We start from the raw sequence: 24,454 nt of genomic DNA, 5'->3' as shown, positions 1-24,454 counted from the left end.
GGAGATGAGCAGGGACTGCATTTCCCAGAGGGTGATGAATCTGTGGAATTCTCTGCCTAATGAAGCAGTGGAGGCTACCTCAGTAAATATATTTAAGACAAGGTTGGATAGATTTTTGCATTGTAGGGGAATTAGGGGTTATGGGGGAAAGGCAGGTAGGTGGAGATGAGTCCATGGTTGGATCAGCCATGATCTTATTGAATGGCGGAGCAGACTTGACAGACCAAATAGCCTACTCCTGCTCCTATTTTTTAATGTTCTTATGTGATAATAAACCTGATTCTGACTACAGTTTATTTGGAAAAAATGCATATTTTGTAATTGTCAGTGTAGTGACAGAACCTGGGGAGAGGATGGTCATGGAGAATGGGATTAATGGTGTGAAAGAACTTTACGCTCAGAACTCTGCCCTCCTTTAAGATATTTCCAAAATACTGGTTCCTTCGGGGGCTCAGTGTCACTTTTAGCCTGATAATGCTTTTTGAGCTGTGTTAAAGGTGTGTGCTGTTGTAGATAATCCGCACCTCTGGCTTGAGAAGGCTGCAGAGACCACGCTATCACAACACCCTAGTCCCAGTCCCTGCCTGTTGTGTGTAAGTGTTTGATGTAATCTAACTGGATTTTACACTTAGCTTACATTTTCAGTTGTTTAAAATGGTGCTGGGTGGCAGGGTGGAGATACATCTCTACCAAAGGAGATGTAAGCTGCTTCTTTCCTCCACCAGCCTGTAGGTCACCCTTGGGCAAGGTGTAGCACCTGCTTAGTCCCCCAACCAGGGTCATGTGAAGCCATGGGAGCCGGTGGTGGTTGGTCGTATGAGTAGCAGGTGCAGATCACAATTCCTGCTTATGTGACCACTGAAGCCAGCTAGACAATCTCTGAAAAGAGTGTTGATAATGGCTGGGGTCACCCGTCTTGTAAAGACACTGCCCAGAAGAAGGCAATGGCAAACCACCTCTGTAGAAAGATTTGCCAAGAATAATCATGGTCATGAGACTGTGATCACACCCACATCATATAACATAGCATATGTTGATGATGATGAAAAGGGTGTAAAATTATCCGGAGCAGTGCCATCCACAAGACCATAAGACATAGGAGCAGAATTAGGCCATTCGGCCCATTGATTCTGCTCATTCAATCATGGCTGATCCTTTTTTCCTCTCCTCAGCCCCACTCCCCAGCCTTCTCCCCATAACCTTTGATACCATGTCCAGTCAAGAAGCTATCAAGCTCTACCTTAAGTATACCCAATGACCTGACCTCCACAGCTGTCTGTGGTAATAAATTCCAGAAATCCACCACCCTCTGGCTAAAGAAATTTCACTGTATCCCTTTTTTAAATGGACACCCCTCTATCCTGAGGCTGTGCCCTCTTGCCCTAGACACGCCTACATCTACTCTGTCCAGACCTTTCAACATACGGAAGGTTTCAATGAGATCCCCCCTCATCCTTCTAGATTCCAGTGAGTACAGACCCAGAGCCATCAAACGTTCCTTGTATGATGACCCTTTCATTCCTGGAATCATCCTTGTGAACTTCCTCTGGACCCTCTCCAATGCCAGCACATCTTTTCTTAGATGAGGGGCCCAAAACTGTTCACAATACTCAAGGTGACGTCTCACCAGGCCTCACAAAGCCTCAGCAACACATCCCTGCTCTTGTATTCTAGACCTCTTGAAATGAATGCTAACATTGCATTTGCTTTCTTCACTGAATCAACCTGCAAGTTAACCTTTAGGTTGTTCTGCACGAGGACTTCCAAGTCCCTTGGTATATCAGATTTTTGGATTTTATCCCCATTTAGAAAATAGCCTGCACATTTATTTCTTCTACGAGCTGCATCACCATGGATTGTATTTCATTTGCCACTTTCTTGCCTATTCTCCTAATCTGTCTAAGTTCTTCTACAGCCTTCCTGTTTCCCCAATACTACCCACCCCTCCTCCAATCTTCATATCATCTACAAACTTGGCAACAAAGCCATCTATTCCATCACCTACATCATTGATATACAGCATAAAAAGAAGTGGTCCCAACACCGACCCCAGCAGAACACCACTAGTCACTGGCAGCTAACTAAGAAAGGATCCCTTTATTCCCACTTGCTGCCTCCTACTAATCAGCCAATGCTCTAACCATGTTAGTAACTTTCCTGTAATACCATGGGCTCTTAACTTGGTAAGCAGCCTCATGTGTGGTACCCTGTCAAAGGCCTTCTGAATATCCAAATATACAACATCCATTACATCCCCCTTATCTATCCTACTTGTAATCTCCTTAAAGAATTCCAACAGGTTTGTCAGGCAAGATTTTCCCCTAAGGAAACCATCCTGACTTTGTCCTATCTTGTCCTGTGTCACCAAGTACTCCACCACCTCATCCTTAACAATTGACTCCAACATCTTCCCAACCACTAAGATCAGGCTAACTGGTCTATAATTTCCTTTCTGCTGCCGCCTTCTTTTCTTAAAGAGTCGAGTGACATTTGAAATTTTCCAGTCCTCTGGCACCATGCCAGAGTCCAATGATTCTTGAGAGATCATTTTTAATGTCTCCACAATCTCTACTGCTACCTCTTTCAGAACCGTAGGGTGTAGTTCACCTGGTCCAGGTGACTTAGATGCTCTTAAGTCTTTCTGCTTTTTCAGCACCTTCTCCCTTGTCATAGTAACTGCACCCACTTCTCTTCCCTCACACCCTTCACCATCTGGCACACTGCTAGTGCCTTCCACAGTGAAGACTGATGCAAAATACTCATTTAGTTGATCTGCCATCTCCTTGTCCCCCGTTATTATTTCTCTGACCTCATTTTCTAGCAGTCCTATATCCACTCTCATCTCTCTTTTATTTTCCACATACTTGAAAAAGCTTTTACTATCCACTTTGATGTTGTTTGCTAGCTTGCTTTCATATTTCATCTTTTCCCTCCTAATGACTCTTGGAGTTGCTCAATGTAAGTTTTTAAAAGCTTCCCAATCCTCTGTCTTCCCACTAATTTTTGTTTTGTTGTATGCCCTCTCTTTTGTTTTTACATGAACTTTGACTTCCCTTGTCAGTCACTGTTGTACTATTTTGCCATTTGAGTATTTCTTTGCTTCTGGATGAATGATAATGTCCTATTTTGAAACAAAACCAAAGCCATAATTTCCACTTGGCTAACATAACTAGAAATAGATTAATCACTGGTTTGGAGTCTGTGCAAATTGGCTGTCACTTTTTGGAAAGGTGACATCAGGAGCACTTTACAAACTGTCTCACTCTGAGCCAATCTGAGGAGGAATGTGAAAATCTCAATCAATTATTGCTGCACTTCAAACAGAGCAGATTTTGATTTTTGTGCCAGATACCTGAGGAGAAAAAAATTGGGGCAGAGGGGATGAAAAATGAACTGTTGATTCACTCCTGCCATTTCAGACTGTTAAGATCTAGGTCGGAACTATCCAAATATTTCTTCATATTGGCAATGATTCATTTCTTCTGTGATTTAGATGGGGCAGGATGCCATGATCAGAGTGCAGCTGGTTCAGGATGCTTTACTGTCACTGTGTAAAACACAGTACTCCTTGGAAGAGATTATGTCCAGACCACTTCCAGAAGGTGTTGACCCTCAGAAATTGGAAACCTACCTCTCCGATGAAGATTTTCAGGTAACCATTGTACAATGTAGTCAATAACTCCAGTACGTTGTGGGGGAGCACTGAAAGTAGCAGAACCAGCTCTTGTACCTCAGAGCAAGAGGATGCAAGGGATTTTGGGCTTGAGTGTCAGAGCAAGCCATTTTTTGAGAAGTTTGTTTGTGGACATCAAGAGTTGGCATTCAAGCCCAATATTTCTCCAATTAATAGTTTTTAAGTGTCCTTTTATTTTTTTTCTATCTAACTACTCTCTCTCATAATTAGTCTACAAAGCAGTTGATTCAGTAACAGCCAGTCACCTCAGCATCCCAGTATCTCCTGCGTTTCCTATTTTTAATCTTCAACAGTGGTATCAGGTGTGGCTATAACAGCTTCAGTCTTAGCTGAGAAACTCCAGTGCATCCATTAATGTACACTGGACTGATATAGAATTGGAGTGGCAATGCCAAAAATTTGTTTTGGAGCTGCAGAGTTTGGCAGCTGCAAGTGTGCCATCAGTTCATGAGATGGGCCTCTAACCAGGTGGCCAAGGTTGTAGGGCACTGGAATCCAACATTTGAGAGGTGGCTGAATTCAGAGCAGAGAGGGTTTAAAATTCAGCTGAGGAATGTCTAGTAAGTGCTTTTGGTTCAAGAAGCATCATGGAGAATGGAGAAGGGATTGTGGGAGCCAGGGACTGACCTTGGTTCATGGGGCTGAGAGATGTACTGGAGTGCAGGGGAGCTTTGGCTATGATTTCAGTGTGAGTAGGATGGGACCAAGGACCAAGTAGGCCAGGCACACAGAATGCCTGAGGGACTCAGCAAGTCAAGTAGCATGAAATCAAACTATAGCTAAATGCCAAATCTGTCAAGAGTAAGGGAGAAAATCAAAACTTCCTTTGATATGTTCCATAGAAACATAGAACATAGAAAACCTACAGCACAATGCAGGCCCTTCGGCCTACAAAGCTGCGCTGATCAGGTACTTAATTTAGAAATTACCTAGGGTTATCCATATCCCTCTATTTTGCTAAGCTCCATGTACCTATCCAGGAGTCTCTTAAAAGATCCTATTGTATTCACCTCCACTGGAAGCCCATTCCACGCACTCATCACTCTCTGTGTAAAAAAACTTACCCCTGACATCTCCTCTGTACCTACTTCCAAGCACCTTAAAACTGTGCCTTCTTGTGTTAGCCCTTTCAGCCCTGGGGAAAAGCCTCTGACTATCCACACGATCAATGCCTCTCATCATCTTATACACCTCTATCAGATCACTTCTCATCCTTCATCACTCCAAGGAGAAAAGGCCGAGTTCACTCAACCTATCCTCATAAGGCATGCTCCCCAATCCAGGCAACATCCTTGTAAATCTCCTCTGCACCCTTTCTATAGTTTCTACATCCTTCCTGTAGTGAGGTGACCAGAACTGAACACAGTACTCCAAGTGTGGTCTGACCAGGGTCCTATATTTCTGCAACATTATCTCTCTGCTCTTGAGGTTACAGCGAGACATTGATAGGATACAAAACTGTGCTGAGAAGTGGCAGATGGAGTTCAACCCAGATAAGTGTGAGGTGGTTCATTCTGGTAGGTCAAATATGATGGCAGAATATAGCATTAATGGTAAGACTCTTGGCAGTGTGGAGGATTAGAGGGATCTTGGGGTCTGAGTTCACAGGACACTCAAAGCTGCTGCGCATGTTAACTCTGTGGTTAAGAAGGCATACGGTGCATTGGCCTTCATCGATCGTGGAATTGAATTTAAGAGCTGAGAGGTAATGTTGCAGCTATATAGGACCCTCAGCAGACCACACTTGGAGTACTGTGCACAGTTCTAGTTACCTCACTACAGGAAGGATGTGGAAACCATAGAAAGGGTGCAGAGGAGATTTACAAGGATGTTGCCTGGATTGGGGAGCATGCCTTATGTGAATAGGTTGAGTGAACTTGGCCTTTTCTCCTTGGAGTGACGGAGGATGAGAGGTGACCTGATAGAGGTGTATAAGATGATGAGAGGCATTGATCATGTGGATAATCAGAGGCTTTTTCGCAGGGCTGAAATGGCTAACACGAGAGGGCACTGTTTTAAGGTGCTTGGAAGTAGGTACAGAGGAGATATCAGGGTAAGTTTTTTACGCAGAGAGTGGTGAGTGGGTGGAATTGGCTGCTGGCGACGGTGGTGGAGGTGGATACAATAGGGTCTTTTAAAAGACTCCTGGATAGGTACATGGAGCTCAGAAAAATAGAGGGCTATGGGTAACCCTAGGTAATTTCTAAGGTAAGGACACGTATGGCACAGCATCATGGGCCGAACGGCCTGTATTGTGCGGTAGGTTTTCTATGTATCTATGATTGTCGATATCTTCAAACTCTTCATAGTACCTAACTTGGTGAAGTAGTGAAATCATTTCATTTTCACTCCCAACCACTTCTGGCATCTTCAAGCCTGAATGCTTAAAACTGCAGTGAGCAAAACGGTTCTGAATTGTCTTACTGCTTATTCCTCAGCAACTATCAGTGACAAAAATACTTTTTAAACACATACACACACAACTGACACTATTTAAAAACTGTTTACTCGAAGCATAATGCAGTGTCTAACAGCCACACAAGTGGGCACAGCTACTTAGAAACTGTTTGGCAACAATATCCTGCCTCAATTAAGCAGCATGGTGTACCAAATAAAAGAGGCAATTCCTGGCAATTTTCTCAATTATTTTTTGTTCTTTAAGAATTGTCTCAAATAAGCAGCTGCCACAATTAACCAATGGCCCAATTAACTGGAATCCACAGTAATTTGTTTAAAGTCAAGCACTTGGAAATGTGCCTGAAATACAGTAAATGAAATCTATGCTGATCTTTTCTTGTTCTTTATTATCAGATAACAATGTTTTCACTGTTTGTTTCCTCACTGAAATCTCTTTGTTTTATTTTCTTTCCCAGAAACTGCTGAAAATGCCAAGGGAGGAATTTTACAAGCTTCCCATTTGGAAGCAAGTGAACTGTAAAAAAGCCAAAGGCCTTTTCTAACCAGATACCAGTAGTCTTGACTTGGCTTGTCCAGGAACGTTTACAGTTCCACCCTGGCTCACTACATCAAGTTTTCACTTCCTGGCTGGGGCTGTAGTACAAGCAGTTATGAGGTTCATTCATAAGTTGTTACGTGTCCGTCTTCCATGTATTTAGGCTCTGTATGAGTGCACAAGGCAAGATCCTTATGGACTAGTTCATCTTGTTGACCCCTTTAAAAAGCACCTCCTTTTGCAACCAATGCCGGCACTGCCACCTGGAGCCAGTTCCCCTGGTTGCCAAGGAGTTAAAATTACTTTCCTCAATCTATGAGTCTGAATCACAAGGGCATTTTAAGCGATTATGTGGGATTTTTCCAATTTGATTTATGAAGTAGTGTTTGGGAGAAGGGAGGGATGGGTTAGGTGACTGGACAGAGAATATTGTGATGAAGTATTCGGAAATGTATCCAACCAATTTTGGCCCCTTTCTGTTAGGTTCCATGGGTTTTAATGTTTTCTGAGTTTTTTTTGCCACTAAGGTTTCATGCTTGCAAAGCCAATTCATTGCCAAATGTGCCACCAATAGCCCCTTTCCCCACTCTACCCCACCTCCACCTGCCTGGCTTCAGCACATTTCCTCCAACTCCATTGTTTCATATCTGGTATGGTTTATGGCTTTAACATCATCTTATAATCCAAACTGATGGACAATTTCAATTGAGAGGAAGAACAGTTGACTTCTCCAGACCACTGCAGGGCATTGAAAGATCAGAGATGTGCAAGTTAATTACTGTGAGCAGCAAAACCAGTGCTGGAGGATGCAAACACAAAATACAACAAAGAATAAAAAAACTGCTTTGGAAACAGACCTACAAAATCATTTCTTGGCTTAGTCCAGTATGAACATGCCTACTTAATGCACAAGGAGATTGAAAAAGGATTGTGGAAACTAAGGGGCTCCACAGGTGATAGCACATGTACTGTTTAGGAAGGGTTGTGTAGTTTCAATTATTTAATTGCATTCTTTATTACATGCTTTACTGCACCCACTCGAATCTCTCCTGCAGCTGATGGACTTGTACGGACATTTCATATAGAAGTGAGGTTCTCTGCTTCATATTAACAATGCATTGTCATGTAAAGTTAATGCCAATACTTAAAACTTCATTGTCTTTTTTAATTGTTGGGAATCTGTATCACAAATGCAGTAGAATTTGAGAGGAATCTGCCCAGCCATCTGTTTGAAATGTCAAGTGGTTGTAATGGTTCAGAACTGTGCCTGGATGTGGCCCCCACTCATCTAATGGTGAGCTAATAAAGCCTTCAAGGACTGACCATCCCCCTACAGTGCGGCCAACCTGCAATGGTATTCAGGGCCAATATTTTGATCATATTTGGGATGAGAGCCTTGTTCTTGTTCCCCTCTGCCATTTTAAAAAGTGTATTAGTCTATTTCGAAAACTAGGCTAACAACACCAAGAGCATAGTGCAAACAGGAATTGACTATGCCATGTGTTGTTTTTCATATGCTCTCTGTTGCTTCCAGGTTTCATCCCCAAACTGAAAATATCAGATATTTTGTGATTTGTTATTCTGGCCATTAAAAGGTTTCCAGAAGCAGTAAATAATATTTAATGAAGATGATCTTGGTCCTAGTTTCACACAAGCCACACTTATTGTACAGTACACCACTGTATAATTAATGTAACTGTACCTTGCACTGACCCTGTCCTACAATTACTTCCAAAGGACTTGTGTTGATTTCAGAGGAAGTTCCTTTTTGAAAATGACTTTTTCTCCATTCTCCTTCCTTCTCTGTTACCACAGGGAACTGCTAGAATTCTCTGTCCTCCTTTGTCCATCTCCACCCCTCCTTTACCATGGGCTATCATTAGAGATCTCCTTCAGCCTTCTCTTACCACTGATGATTGCTGAAGTTCTTCACTTCCACTTTCCAACCATTTTCTGCAGGAGCTCATTTCTGGAAGTCCTAATCATGACTTCCGATAAAATTGATTGACCTTAAGTTGATTACTTTCCTGTTTTAAAACAAGTGTATCTTTTTTAGAACATAGAACAGTACAGTCCAATACAGGCCCTTTGGCCCACAATGTTGTGCCGACCCTCAAACACTGCCTCCCATATAACCCCCCACCTTAAATTCCTCCATATACCTGTCTAGTAGCCTCTTAAACTTCACGAGTGTATCTGCCTCCACCCCTGACTCAGGCAGTGCATTCCCTGCACCAATCACTCTCTGAATAAAAAACCTTCCTCTAATATCCCTCTTGAACTTCCCACCCCTTACCTTAAAGCCATGTCCTCTTGTATTAATGCAGAGAAGCAAACACTGCCTCAGTTCATGAGTTATCTCGGAATATCCTAAATTGGTGGCATTAACTTGCCTTGAAACAGTTCTGAAAGCAACAGCTAATGTATATTATACTTAAGCAGCTTTTAAAATTTAGATTTTTTATACAGTTTATACACCTCCAGAGATAATATTTTATTCAAAGTATTTTAATTCTCTGAGTCTGATTTTTCCTATTCTGCGCTAGTTTGATGCTCAGAGAACGAGGTAAAAAGAACTAAACCAGAAACTCTGGAATTCCTTCATTCTATCCTTGTTTATCACAAAGCAATATTTTGAAAATGCTTTTTTTTCTTTGAAATATTGGATTTTGCAACTGTGATATCTAGATAATTTGTATGTACAGTTTTAATCTGCTTTTCAGAGTCTCTGGGGAGTCTGTGTCATGCAGTGAAATGGGAATATGCAATGGATTAAAGGTAAATGGACATTCTTTGACATGAGTGAATGCCATGTCTGTGACCAGAGCTACCACTGGGTTTGTTTACTTTTGTAGATTACAGAGTTGGATAGATATTGTCTCCAGATGATACCCCACCTACCCAGAATTAGCCCAGGTTTGCTACTGCCTTGTCTCAGTTGGTAGTTTCTCAGGCTGACTGGTACCATTAGACCTCTTACATATAGAAGTACGTGGTAAGTTGTTTGGCTGTCCAGGAAATTGTTTGTCCCTCAAGCAACCACTGAAATAATTTACCTTTTTTTTGCATTTTGTGGGATCTGGTGGTGCCCTGAATGAAATGTGGGGCACACTTCCTCAAGAATAGGTGTTATTCAGGTAGAAAACAACAGGCTATTGCAAGATGTTAAAAATAATACCTAGATTGAGGTAAGATTATGCTGGAAAGATCAGCTGAAGTAGCAATGGCCTCGAATAGCCTAAATTGAACATCTATCGACATGACCATCTGTACCCATACACAAAGGGAGTGGCACTATAAAACTAGGGGTGAAAGGAAGAGGTGGCCTCTGTAATTTATCCTGTAAAACAATCTGAAGAAATGGAGTACAACATTTGGAGATGGATTCATTTTGTATATGCATTAGCATTACTCGTTCTTAGGACAAAATGTATTTGATTTGTTTAACCAGTTAAGTTTCGGTTAAAGTAAAACAAAGATAAACGGATAAAGGTTAGCATTATTTGTCTGAAATACTTTGAAACATCAAAACGTAAGATGCATCTTTTGCATCAAATCAAATCAGTGAGGATTGCGCTACGCTTCCGGAGCCAACGTAGCATACTCACAACTCTAACCATATGTCTTGAGAATGTGAGAGGATACCAGAGCACCTGCAGGAAACCCACTCAGTCATAGGGAGAACTTACAAACTCATTGCAGACAATTGAATCTAGATTGTTGATCGATGGTATTGTAAAACAATTGTGCTAACTGCTATTCTACTTTACCACCATATTTTATTAACTGCTTTAAATTATTTTATTATAAGGTACAAATCAGGGGTACAAACATCTTTGAATAATAAAATCAACACTTTGAACAAATTAAAGTACAATGTAGGATTTTCCATGTTGAATATGACATTAACATGGTGAAAATTTACACTAACTTCAGATACATGAACATCTGTTAAGTGTAGTTAAGTTCAAAAGTTTGGAGCTTAACTTCCTCCCTGCTTTGTCCATGTAACCTTCAACAACCAACTGAGTTTGATAAAATGGTACAGGTTTGAATTCTGCACTTTTTCTATCGGTCACTCAAGAAACCAAGAACTCCCAGCCCATCCACATCCCGAACCATTGGTGACAAGCAATCAGCTATCAAACTGAACACAGCATAGTGCTTTGCCAGTTTAGAAAAATCTTCAGATATTTAACCTTGTCACAAGTATTTCAAATATGAAGATGTGGTCAGGTATTTAATTATTTATTTTTAAATGGACAAATACTGTATCTATTAGCATAGCGATTACCCTTCAGACTCGTCTCCAGATGCTCAATCACTGATCTGTAGATACAAGCTTAAATTTCATCAAGGCAGCTGACGATTTTTGTAAAATCTTAAATAATTCTGGGCTGTGATGGAAGCAAATTTACCAGGTTTTTCTAAACTAATTGGTTTACACTAATGTTCTTCAGGGAAGAAAATCTATCAAATTACCCAGTCTGGCCTCAATATAACTTCAGAATAGCAGAGTGGTTGAAAGTCGGTTCCACTCTAGACTGGCCAAACAAGTCATTCAATTCAGGAGCTAACTAAGAAGCATAATATATGCCAGTCTTTTTGGGCAAAATACACAACTGTAAGCAATTTGAAAAAAAATTCAAACACAACACCCCAAGACCCAGTCAAAGCACAAAACTTCACAATTATTCAGATCAGAGTAATAAGGGCCAGTTACTGTTAACTTGGTTTACCCTGGCAGAGGATTAGAACATAGAACAGTACAGGCCCTTTGGCCCACAATGTGCCGACCTTTCAACCTGCTCAGTCAACATTTCTGTGACTCCATTCTAGGAAGAATGAAGCGAGCATGAGAAAATCAAGCAAGTGTGAACAAAATTTAATGCAACATGAGGCTTGGCTGGGAAATGAAGACAAACCCAGCTTGGAGTGTAAAAAACATTGATAAGTGCTTTATATAGTTTCTTTTCCTTGATTTGAATTTCATTAATTTATTAGTGTTCCTCTTGTTTGTGGGTCTCTTCCATGACAAGACATAGGAGCAGAATTAGGCCATTTAGCCCATCAAGTCTGCTCCACTGTTCCATCATGGCTGATTTATTATCCCTCTCAACCCCATTCTCCTGCCTTCTCCCCGTAATCTTTGACACCCTTACTAATTATAAATTCCACCGATTCACCATCCTCTGGCTAAAGAAATTCCTCCTCATCTCCGTTCTAAATGGATGTCCCTCGTTTCTGAGGTTGCGCCCGCTGGACCTAGACTCCCCCACTACAGAAAATATCCTTTCCACATCCATTCTATCTAGGCCTTTCAATATTCGATAAGCTTCAATGAGATCTCCCCCTTATTCTTCTAAACTCCAGTGAGCGCAGGCCCAGAGCCATCAAATGCTCCTCATATGTTAGAACATAAGTTGATGTTCTATTTATGCAATAACCGACATTCAAATTACAATTTTTAATTGGAATGGACATATAGAGTCATAAATTCATAGAGTCATACAGCATGGAAATGGTCAAACTAATTGCTCCAGGTCAAGCAAGATTCCCATTTAAGCCAGCCCCATTTGCCAACCTTGGCCCATATCTCTTTAAACCTTTCTTATCCATGTACCTGCCCAAATATCTTTTAAATGTTGGCAATCTCCTTACTTCAACCACTTCCTCTGGCAACTCATTCCATTTAATGGTTATTATTTGGTATTATAGGCTGAGTCAAGATTTTCACTACCCAAACCCATTGCAAATCTTCTCCCACTGAACCTTTCTCCAGAGTTCTGTCACCACTATTAGTCTGAGAGTTGAGCTGACCCAAAAAGCAATCTGAAATGCTGACACTCACTTTTTAACTGGCTCTGTCCCATTTCATGGGGATATTATGATCCCAGCCTGTAGATGTAAACCACTTTCTGTGCCAGTGGTCATGAGCTAAATAGTGTCCCTTTCATTTAAGTTATTTCAGTGTGCATTGAAAGGGAGTCAGAATGCAGAAAGGAAGGTTGCAGGCATAAAAGCCTCAGCAGCGATTTGGTTTAAATGTCTAGTCTCATCTCAGTGCAGTGCTGACCTGCGAGATGCACTGGTGGACCTGCCAGCTTTTGGATGAGGCATTACAAATAAGGTATTGCCCGTTCTTTTCATTGGATGTAAACATCCCATGGCGCATATCAGGAGTACCAAAGGTGTGAAATATCCTTTGTTCTGCCTAAGAATGTATCTAGTCTTTATCGCAATGCTGTATTGGGAGCTTGCAGTGTGTTACTCCAATACAGAGCGAGTGAACTTCAACAGTTCTTCATTGGCTGTGAAGCATTTTGGGACATTATGGGTTACAGAAGGGACCATAAAATTGCAACATTTTTTATTAACTGGATTGCAAAGAAATTTATTTAGACCTTACAGGAATCATTTATGCACCAAAGTTGATATATTCTGGGGGGGAAAAAGATATCTATTAGAAAAAAAATGGAAAGACAGCAGCTTTTACCAAGACAAACAGAGTGAAAAAATACAGTGTGGAGGACAATAGTTTTTTTGGTGCACAAATTCAATTTCCATCACTCAAGGAAACTTGGGAGGCTAACTGATGTCTAATTGAATGGTATCACCCAATCACTTTCACCATACGGAAGGAAGGAGTATTTTCACTGCATGCAGCCATTACCTTCACTGTCACCAAGTCTACATCCCAGCACTCCCTGCCCAACAGGGCCATGGGACTACATTCACCAGAAAGACTGCTGTGGTTCAAGAAGGCCATTTACCACCACCTCGCAAGGAAAATTCCAAATAGCCAATAAATAGTGTACTTGGTTGGCAGTCTACGTAATAATTTTTTTAAATGCTCCAATTGCCATACTAATGGGTTAAAATACACACACTAATAAGGTGTACATATTAGTTTTAAGAACAATAGCATTTCAGGTACCCGTGCCCATAAGCGGGACATTACAAAGGAAACAGATTACCAGTTAGCACTAATTGCTCCCACTTTCATACTTCTAAACAATTGGAACACTTATTAATTGATGGTGCTGTGATTGAGGGCAGATCCTATGTTAACTTTTGTCTCAAAATAAATATCACAGACTCCTTCTCAGATTAGAATACATTAGCTGCAATACAAAATTCAGGAATGAAGAGTTAGCTCCCACAAATATAAAATAGAGAACAGCTGAGAGAATTGTGCATGACTTGAGGTTCTTTGATTTCCTCTCTAGCCTTGCCTTACCTTACCTTTTTAACATATATGATTAGAAATTGCACCTTATGATATTACTCACATATTGGTTGAATAAAATTCCAACCTCAGATCCGCTATCTTGCCATTTTGTTTAAAATAAACAGAATATCATCTTTGTTAAAAGTAGTGAGTATGTAAAAACATAAATAATTGGAGTAGAAGTAGGCCATTCTGCATTTTCTACTTGCTCCACAATTCAGTATGACACCGACTGTTCTGGACTTTGGACTGAGAGAGTTTTACCTCCATTTTGTTTCTGTCAGTTTCCATAACCCCGGTTTCCTATGTCAAAAATCAATCTACATCAGCCATGAATATGTTTAATTATTCAATATCCACAGTTCCCTGGATAAAGAATTTCAAAGATACTCCACTTTTTGACAGAAGTTTCTCATCTTTTTTCACCTCAACTGCCAGACCAATGTTCTGAAGCAATGGTGCCTAGTTTTATGTTCCCTCAGCATAAGAGGAGCTATCCTGGCAAGCTACAATATATTTAAAATAAATCCCCTCTAGTTCTTATAAACTCCAGAAACTATAAGCCACATTCCTCATAAACACCCAACAGTGGTTAATTCACTCATCTCAGGAATCACCCTTGCAAATCTTTGTTGCTCCAGCTTCAAAATATGTCTTTCATTGACCAAAGCCAAGTGGATTGTTCCCTGGTGTGATCTCATCAACACCTAGTGCCCTTGTAGCAAGACTTTCCTACTTTTGTCTTCCATCAACACAACGTTCACAAACCATTTCACTTGCTCATACTCTCCGTTAACATTTTGTGGTCCAATCTCAACACAAACCTGTAATACATGTTTCATGCCACTAATAATTGAGAGAAATCTCCAAATCACTTAAAATTCTTTAGAGAGTTTGAAGCAATCTTAGGCCATCAGATGGCAAGAAGTAAACTCTCTACTCATTATCAAGGAGAGATTCAAGTAGTTTACAATTATCCTGTACAATGTAAACCACTCACAGCCACTACATAATAAACTACAGAAAGATCGCTCTCTCATTTTAGGACTTTCTATTTCCTTACTAATTTAGTCATAGAGTCATAGAGAAGTACAGCACAGAAGCAGATCCTTTGGCCCATCTAGTCCATGCTGAAACCGTTTAAACTGCCTACTCCCAACAACCTGCAACGGGACCATAGCCCTCCTTGTCCCTAATATCTACATACCTATCCAAACTACTCTTAAACATTGAAATTGAGCTCACATGGACCATTTCCACTGGCAGCTCATTCCACACTCTCACGACCCTCTGAGCGAAGTTTCCCCTCGTTTCCCTTAAACTTTTCATCTTTCATCCATAACCCACGACCTCTGGTTGTAGTTCCACCTTACTTCCGTGGAAAACGCCTACTTGCATTTACCATATCTATACCCTTCATAATTTTGAATACCCCTGTCAAATCTCCTCTCAATCTTCTACATTCTAAGGAATACAGTCCTAACCTATTCAATCGTTCCTTATAACTCAGGTCCTCCAGACCAGGAAACATCCTTGTAAATTTTCTCTGCAACTTTTAACTTTAGGAAGGCAATATGAGAAAATGATATTTCTAGGAATATATGCAGTAAGCTAAGAGACGATAGATTGTAAAAGCAATACACAGAAACATGAGATTGAATGGAATGTAAAGATACAGTTATCAAAAATGCTCTTAATAAATTTTTCATAAACAGTAATAAAAAAAATCAAGTAGAATCAAGGACTATGACTGATTTTGTGTCCAAAAATCAACAGTAGAACACAGTCTTCATTAGCTTTAAGTAACACACTTCAGAGATTGATTAAACCATGCTATGATGTTTATAGAAAAGTTCTAAGTTAAAGTTGAGCTATTTGAGCTGGGAGAGTCCATGCTGTCTCCTACTCCATTGTCAGCCCAGCCTAGGGGCTAAATTGCAGACTGTTCCTGGCAGAAGTTGTCACATCCCATGAGGTTTCTCTCAGACTCACTCGCCAGAGCTGCCTCCCTCAGCACTGACATATGTTCCTCAGCCGAGGACAGGGATTGGTCAATCCAGTCGAAGCTTCCAGTCATGTGACAGGCATTCCTGGTAACCAATACAAGATGGCTGACAGAGAGCAAGAGGGCAGTGGTTCTGCAAGAAAAGGTAGGTGTATTGTCACACAGAGAAATATGAATGAAAAGGAAGACCTCAATCATTAAACATTTTGCATATGATCTTCTCTTAAACATCCAGATAAGATCAGTGGCTAGGGTTAGAAAAGTGCAAATGAGCTTACGTTGTGTTAAGTGGACTTTTAAGGAGAGTTCAAAGACACCATCTCAAATTTTTCAAGCCCAATTATTTCTAATTCAGAAAAACAATTTGATTTTAGCCTAATTTTTGACTTTTTGCCTTTACACTCTTCATCAGCATATATTATTATTATTATGTATTGGTACAAATTTCATTAGTATAGCAAATCTGATATTTCTGATCTCTAATGATGCCCACAATAAGGATACATTTACTCAAAATTACAGTGTGAAATTTTGCTGTTTGACCAATTCCAGCTCCCTATACATTGGGAAAGCAAATGAGCAGGGATCTTGGACTTGTTTGGGAGAATACCCAACTGAAAAGTAGTGGTGAAGGTCAGAAGCTGACAGCTCGCTTGCACTCAGCTAAGAAGCTAAAATGTGGAGCCCTTTATTACTAGGAGGAACAATTCATTGGTTTCCAACTGTTCTCTCAGAGACCCAGTAACATGTTGTACAGAAATCTGGTCCAATATACTGTGGTCTCAGATCCAGCATTAGGTTGTTAAAAAGGACCAATATAAAAGTGAATTAAAATGCTAATTTGACAGTTTTCTCGTGGTGGAATCAGATGCAAAGGTTTGGGAGACAACCCTGCTTTCTTCTCCTATGTTTCCCCATTCATAAGCAAAATGAACTATAGAAGGGTTACTGGATTCTTTGCCAAAACAGAAGTACCCGAGAAATACTCTAAGGTCCGGCCAACACTGTACTTAATGACTTCTCAGTCTTGTCAATCCATTGATTTCCTGTCCCTTTTTTGAACCTCTGCTTGCAACTTCTTTATGTTACGCATTTGAGAAGAGCTCAGTGTCTGGAGAATCCATCACTTTTGAAAGTTCAAAGTTAATTTATCATCAAAGTACATATATATCACCATATACAACCCTGAGATTCATTTTCTTGCAGGCATACTCAATAAATCCAATAACCATTATAGAATCAATGAAAGACCACACCAACAAAGTGGACAACCAGTGTGCAAACAACAAACTGTGCAAATATAAAAGAAAGAATAATTATTATTATTAGTAAATAAACAATAAGGTTGTGGGAACAGTTGGATGATCTGAAGACACGACAGTAGTGATGAAAAGAGTATACCAAAGGGTGTTGACACTACAGAGAGATAAAATTCAATCCACTTGCCTGAATTTGCTCCTTTATAACTTAACCCAGCCCTCTTGTTGTTCTGAAAAGAATTGATTGCACTGAGCAGCTTCAAGGGGCAATCAATAAGCAGTATCAATGAATTGCCTTGCCCTCACTATTGAATGATGAGAGCAGTATACCGAATAATAGTCTCCTCTGTCCATGGCATTTCTCCTGCAGCCACTGAACAGAGGAGACAGTGATGATTGTAGATGTCCTAGATATGAGACCACACTGAACTTCAGGTTAAATGTGTTCACTTGATGTCTACTTCCTTAATAAGGTCATCACAGCTAAATGTTTCCCACTGTACAGCAGGGACATCATATAACCATATAACAATTACAGCACGGAAACAGGCCAACTCAGCCCTTCTAGTCTGTGCCGAACGCTACTCTCACCTAGTCCCACCGACCTGCACTCAGCCCATAACCCTCCATTCCTTTCTTGTCCATATACCTATCCAATTTAACTTTAAACGACATCGAACCTGCCTCAACCACTTCTGCTGGAAGCTCGTTCCACACAGCTACCACTCTGAGTAAGAAGTTCCCCTGCATGTTACCCCTAAACTTTTGCCCTTTAACTCTCAACTCTTGTCCTCTTGTTTGAATCTCCCCCATTCTCAAAGCCTATCCATGTCAACTCTATCAATTCCCCTCATAATTTTAAACACCTCTATTAAGTCCCCCCTCAACCTTCTACACTCCAAAGAATAAAGGCCTAACTTGTTCAACCTTTCTCTGTAACTTAGGAGATGAAACCCAGGCAACATTTTAGTAAATCTCCTCTGTACACTCTCAATTTTATTGACATCTTTCCTATAATTCGGTGACCAGAACTGTACACAATACTCCAAATTTGGCCTTACCAATGCCTTATACAATTTCAACTTTACATCCCAACTCCTATACTCAATGCTCTGATTTATAAAGGCCAGCATACCAAAAGCTTTCTGCACCACCCTATCCACATGAGATTCCACCTTCAGGGAATTATGCACCATTATTCCTAGATCCCTCTGTTCTACTGCATTCTTCAATGCCCTACCATTTACCATGTATGTCCTATTTTGATTAGAACTACCAAAATGTAGCACCTCACATTTTTCAGCATTAAACTCCATCTGCCATCTTTCAGCCCACTCTTCTAACTGGCCTAAATCTCTCTGCAAGCTCTGAAAACCTACTTCATTATCCACAACGCCACTTACCTTAGTATCATCTGCATACTTACTCATCCAATTTACCACCCCATCATCCAGATCATTAATATATATGACAAACAACATTGGACCCAGTACAGATCCCTGAGGCACACCGCTACACACCGTCCTCCAATCTGACACACAGTTATCCACCACTACTCTCTGGTGTCTCCCATCCAGCCACTGCTAAATCCATTTTACTACTTCGATATTAATGCCTAACGATTGAACCTTCCTAACTAACCTTCCGTGTGGAACCTTGTCAAAGGCCTTACTGAAGTCCATATAGACAATATCCACCGCTTTACCCTCGTCAACTTTCTTAGTAACCTTATCAAAAAATTCAATAAGATTTGTCAAACATGACCTTCCACGCACAAATCCATGTTGCTTGTTCCTAATCAGACCCTGTCTATCCAGATAATTACATATACCATCTCTAAGATTACTTTCCATTATTTACCCACCACTGACGTCAAACTCACAGGCTGATAATTGCTAGGTTTACTCTTAGAACCCTTTTTAAACAATAGAACCACATGAGCAATACGCCAATCCTCCAGCACCATCCCCGTTTCTAATGACATTTGAAATAGTTCTGTCAGAGCCCCTGCTAATTCCACACCAACTTCCCTCAAGGTCCTAGGGAATATCTTGTCCGGACCCGGAAACTTATCCACTTTTATATTCCCTAAAAGCACCAGTACTTCCTCTTCTTTAATCATCATACTTTCCATAACTACCCTTCTTGTTTCCTTTACCTTACACAATTTGATGTCCTTCTCCTTAGTGAATACCGAAGAAAAGAAATTGTTCAAAATCTCCCCCATCTCTTTTGGCTCCACACATAACCGTCCACTCTGATTCTCCAAGGGACCAATTTTATCCCTCACTATCCTTTTGCTATTAATATAACTGTAGAAACCCTTTGGATTTATTTTCACCTTACTTGCTAAAGCAGCCTCGTATCTTCTTTTAGCTTTTCTAATTTCTTTCTTAAGATTCTTTTTACATTCTTTATATTCCTCGAGCACCTCATTAACTCCAAGCTGCCTATACTTATTGTAGATCCCTCTCTTTTTCCGAACGAAGTTTCCTATATCCCTTGAAAATCATGGCTCTCTCAAACTTTTAACCTTTCATTTCAACCTAACAGGAACATAAAGATCCTGTACCCTCAAAATGTCACCTTTAAATGACCTCCATTTCTCTATTACATCCTTCCCATAAAACAAATTGTTCCAATCCACTCCTTCTAAATCCTTTTGCATCTCCTCAAAGTTAGCCTTTCTCCAATCAAAAATCTCAACCCTGGGTCCAGACCTATCCTTCTCCATAATTATATTGAAACTAATGGCATTGTGATCACTGGACCCGAAGTGCTCCCCAACACATACCTCTGTCACCAGGAGATCCAACACTGCCCCTTCTCTAGTTGGTACCTTTACGTATTGCTGCAATAAACTATCTTGCACACATTTGACAAACTCCAAACCATTCAGCCATTTTACAGAATGGGCTTCCCAGTCTGTGTGTGGAAAATTAAAATCTCCCACAATCACAACCTTGTGCTTACTACAAATATCTGCTATCTCCTCACAAATTTGCTCCTCCAGTTCTCGGTCCCCATTAGGTGGTATATAATACTTTGGTTCTGTCTTCACTACAGAGGACGTAAATAATCTTCCGGAAATAGTAGGGGACAGAGGGTCCAGTGAGATGGAGGAACTGAGGGAAATACATGTTAGTAGGGAAGAGGTGTTAGGTAAATTGAAGGGATTGAAGGCAGATAAATCCCCAGGGCCAGATGGTCTGCATCCCAGAGTGCTTAAGGAAGTAGCCCAAGAAATAATGGATGCATTAGTGATAATTTTTCAAAACTCTTTAGATTCTGGACTAGTTCCTGAGGATTGGAGGGTGGCTAATGTAACCCCACTTTTTAAAAAAGGAGGGAGAGAGAAACCAGGGAATTATAGACCGGTTAGCCTAACAGCGGCGGTGGGGAAACTGCTGGAGTCCGTTATCAAAGATGTGATAACAGCACATTTGGAAAGCGGTGAAATCATCGGACAAAGTCAGCATGGATTTGTGAAAGGAAAATCATGTCTGACGAATCTCATAGAATTTTTTGAGGATGCAACTAGTAGAGTGGATAGGGGAGAACCAGTGGATGTGGTATATTTGGATTTTCAAAAGGCTTTTGACAAAGTCCCACACAGGAGATTAGTGTGCAAACTTAAAGCACACGGTATTGGGGGTAAGGTATTGATGTGGATGGAGAATTGGTTAGCAGACGGGAAGCAAAGAGTGGGAATAAACGGGACCTTTTCAGAATGGCAGGCAGTGACTAGTTTGGTACCGCAAGGCTCAGTGCTGGGATCCCAGTTGTTTACAATATATATTAATGACTTGGATGAGGGAATTAAATGCAGCATCTCCAAGTTTGCGGATGACACGAAGCTGGGTGGCAGTGTTAGCTGTGCGGAGGATGCTAAGAGGATGCAGAGTGACTTGGATAGGTTGGGTGAGTGGGCAAATTCATAGCAGATGCAATTTAATGGGGATAAATGTGAAGTTATCCACTTTGGTGGCAAAAATAGGAAAACAGATTATTATCTGAATGGTGGCCGATTAGGAAAAGGGGAGGTGCAACGAGACCTGGGTGTCATTATACACCAGTCATTGAAAGTGGGCATGCAGGTACAGCAGGCGGTGAAAAGGGCGAATGGTATGCTGGCATTTATAGCGAGAGGATTCGAGTACAGGAGCAGGGAGGTACTACTGCAGTTGTACAAGGCCTTGGTGAGACCACACCTGGAGTATTGTGTGCAGTTTTGGTCCCCTAATCTGAGGAAAGACATCCTTGCCATAGAGGGAGTACAAAGAAGGTTCACCAGATTGATTCCTGGGATGGCAGGACTTTCATATGAAGAAAGACTGGATGAACTGGGCTTGTACTCGTTGGAATTTAGAAGATTGAGGGGGGATCTGATTGAAACGTATAAGATCCTAAAGGGATTGGACAGGCTAGATGCAGGAAGATTGTTCCCGATGTTGGGGAAGTCCAGAACGAGGGGTCACAGATTGAGGATAGAGTGGAAGCCTTTTAGGACCGAGATTATGAAAAACTTCTTCACACAGAGAGTGGTGAATCTGTGGAATTCTCTGCCACAGCAAACTGTTGAGGCCACCTTGTTCTTGTACAGGGTCAGTTTTACACATGCTTATGCTGAGTTAGACTCTCCTTTCAACAGAGACATAAGCAGGAGACCTGGCTGCCCATGCTTCATGGGTTCAGGCAGAATGGATCATCAGATAAAACCCTATCCATAGCAATTCAGTCAAAACCTCTGGTGATCTCCTCCATTAAGTGTTCAGTATCTAGCACTTCTGTGACAGAAATCCTCATGGTGTCTGAACCCTCCCCGGTGCAGATATTTTTCTTGAGTACCACTAATGTTTCACCCATCTCTGTAGCTGGTTCTAACAATGGCTGATGGCCTCATTTTTCCTGCTGTAATTTTCAGTGTGACTGCTCAGCTGATGGCCCTATTGACTTTACGATCCCACAATTAATGTCCTTCATTTTCCCTGTGTTAGAGGGATTTATTAGTTTATTTTTGGTAGTATTTTGTTTTATGAGCTATGTGTGCTATATGTCTACTGGGTGCACTATGGACAGATGACAATAAACTTGAACTTGAATGTCAATGCAGGAGCCACCCTGCAGTAGAATTTGTTGAGCAGTACAAGTCACACTAAAAGCACATGTCTGTCATTTGCAGTAGAAAATGGAAACAGATTAGCACTGGTAGTGCTGACAAAACTGGTGCTCACTGGAACAATTTAACAGACAATTTCACAGGTTCTTTCACAAGTTTTGCACTAAAGCAACTTTTGGATAAATATATTGGACAAAAAGCCAAATCTTCAGTCCACACTCTCACCCAGCCCTTATCGATACCAAATTTGGCAATGTCCAGGCACAGTCCTGTTCACTTGACTATTCTCACCCTTGTTTGCTACTTGTTCTTGCAGCCTTCGTGCTCTCTGAGACATTTACCTCCTCCGCCCCTACAACCCTTGAAGCTCCCTCTGCTCCACTGATTCTGGTCCCTTGGGCATTCCAAAATGTAATCACCCAACCAATGGCAGCCATGATTTAAACTACCTGAAACCTTGGAATGCCCATCTTAAAACCCTTTTCTCAATGCAGATCCTCAAAATCAATCCTTTTGATTAAGTTTTTGATATGTCCATCTTTGATTTATTGCCTAAGCATTTCTCAACCCCCTATGAAGTATCTTGAGAAGTTGCACTACACCTAAAGAATGATAAGAGCACAAACTATTATCACACATAGCAGTTTAATTTGCTGCTGGTGGATGTGCCGTGCCTGCCTCAGCAGCTGCATCATTTACACCCCTTTATCAATGCACATTCCACTTTTATGTTGTACCAATCCTCCCTTTCTGTCAGCCTCGTTCTTTCTGTCTCAAGAACAATATATCCCACTTCTCAATGTGTGTAAGCACCATTACAGTGTCACTCTTTGCACAGATACAGAATTGTGCTAAAGTCTTAGGCACATATCGCTAGGGAGCTTAAGACTTCTGCACAGAACTATAGTAATTTTACCTATTGCACTGTACAGCTGCCACACAAAAAAACAAAATTCATGACATATGTGAGTGATGATAAACCTGATTCAGATATGGGTCTCTATTGTGGACTGAGAGTGGGAAGGGGGCAGGGAGAGGGGAATTATGGTTGTGAGAAGAGGAAGGGAGAGGGGAGGGGAGCAGGAAGAACCCAAGAGTTTCTTTAATGATCAATAAAACAATTGTTTGGAATCAAATGACCTTGCCTATTGTCTTACAGATGGGTGTGTGAACGTGTGCCACCCCCTGTCCCACACAGCCTCCCGCAGTGTTCCATCCTCGCCAATCCCAACATCCTTTGCTCCTGTCAGATTTACGGACTTGTTCTCCACTCCATGCTGACAAATACAGGACTGTTCAAAAGTCTTAGGCACTTAGATATATATAGACACCTAAGACTTCTGCACAGTATTGTATTTAACAAACTTCTTCTAATTGAGACAAGCAAACACAAGGAAATCTACAGATGCTGGAATTTCAAGCAACACATAAAAGTTTCTGGTGAACACAGCAGGCCAGGCAGCATCTCTAGGAAGAGGTACAGTCGACGTTTCAGGCCGAGACCGTTCGTCAGGACTAACTGAAAGAAGAGCTAGTAAGAGATTTGAAAGTGGGAGGGGGAGGGAGAGATCCGAAATGATAGGAGAAGACAGGAGGGGGAGGGATGGAGCCAAGAGCTGGACAGTTGACTGGCAAAAGGGATATGAGAGGATCATGGGACAGGAGGCCCAGGGAGAAAGAAAAGGGGGGGGGGCAAGGGGTATAGTGAGAGGGACAGAGGGAGAAAAAGGAGAGAGAGAAAAAGAATGTGTATATAAATAAATAACAGATGGGGTATGAGGGGGAGGTGGGGCATTAGCGGAAGTTTGAGAAGTCAATGTTCATGCCATCAGGTTGGAGGCTACCCAGACGGAATATAAGATGTTGTTCCTCCAACCTGAGTGTGGCTTCATCTTGACAGTAGAGGTGGTCATGGATAGACATATCAGAATGGGAATGGGACGTGGAATTAAAATGTGTGGCCATTGGGAGATCCTGCTTTCTCTGGCAGACAGAGCGTAGGTATTCAGCGAAGCGATCTCCCAGTCTGCGTCGGGTCTCACCAATATCTAATTGAGATATCCTGGCATTAGAAAAGTGCTCAAGGAACTTCAACATTCAAATATCCTACATCATTGAAAGCAGATGAAGTTTCCAATTATGATACTACCCAAGTACATTTGCTTTTCAAATTCAATATGTTGTAGATTGAGA

At 41.1% G+C, this 24,454-nt stretch overlaps 2 protein-coding genes across 10 annotated transcripts in view; one reads left to right on the top strand and one right to left on the bottom strand.

Moving 5' to 3' along the window:
* LOC134340229 (supervillin-like) overlaps positions 1–10,312 on the top strand; it is a 264,886-nt gene extending 254,574 nt beyond the window's left edge. For 5 of the 8 annotated variants that reach the window (XM_063037220.1, XM_063037221.1, XM_063037219.1 and 2 more), the window contains 2 exons: positions 3,494–3,652; positions 6,568–10,307. In XM_063037220.1, the coding sequence (XP_062893290.1) occupies positions 3,494–3,652; positions 6,568–6,654 (246 nt within the window). In that variant the 3' untranslated portion in view covers positions 6,655–10,307. Of the gene's footprint in view, positions 1–3,493; positions 3,653–6,567 lie in introns of all 8 variants that reach the window. The other 3 variants (XM_063037214.1, XM_063037215.1, XM_063037217.1) reach the window with 2 other exon arrangements.
* A 100-nt stretch (positions 10,313–10,412) lies between these two features.
* The window catches only part of tmem98 (transmembrane protein 98), a 64,852-nt gene continuing 50,810 nt past the window's right edge, over positions 10,413–24,454 (bottom strand). The window contains exon 7 of one of the 2 annotated variants that reach the window (XM_063037224.1): positions 10,413–16,016. In XM_063037224.1, coding sequence (XP_062893294.1) covers positions 15,809–16,016 — 208 coding nt within the window. In that variant the 3' untranslated portion in view covers positions 10,413–15,808. The remainder of the gene's footprint in view (positions 16,017–24,454) is intronic. The other variant, XM_063037223.1, reaches the window with a different exon arrangement.

Source organism: Mobula hypostoma, chromosome X1 (assembly GCF_963921235.1).
Source record: "Mobula hypostoma chromosome X1, sMobHyp1.1, whole genome shotgun sequence".
NCBI lineage: Eukaryota > Metazoa > Chordata > Chondrichthyes > Myliobatiformes > Myliobatidae > Mobula > Mobula hypostoma.
Note: the sequence above shows the minus strand (reverse complement) of the source record. Positions and strands in the feature narration are given on the sequence as shown.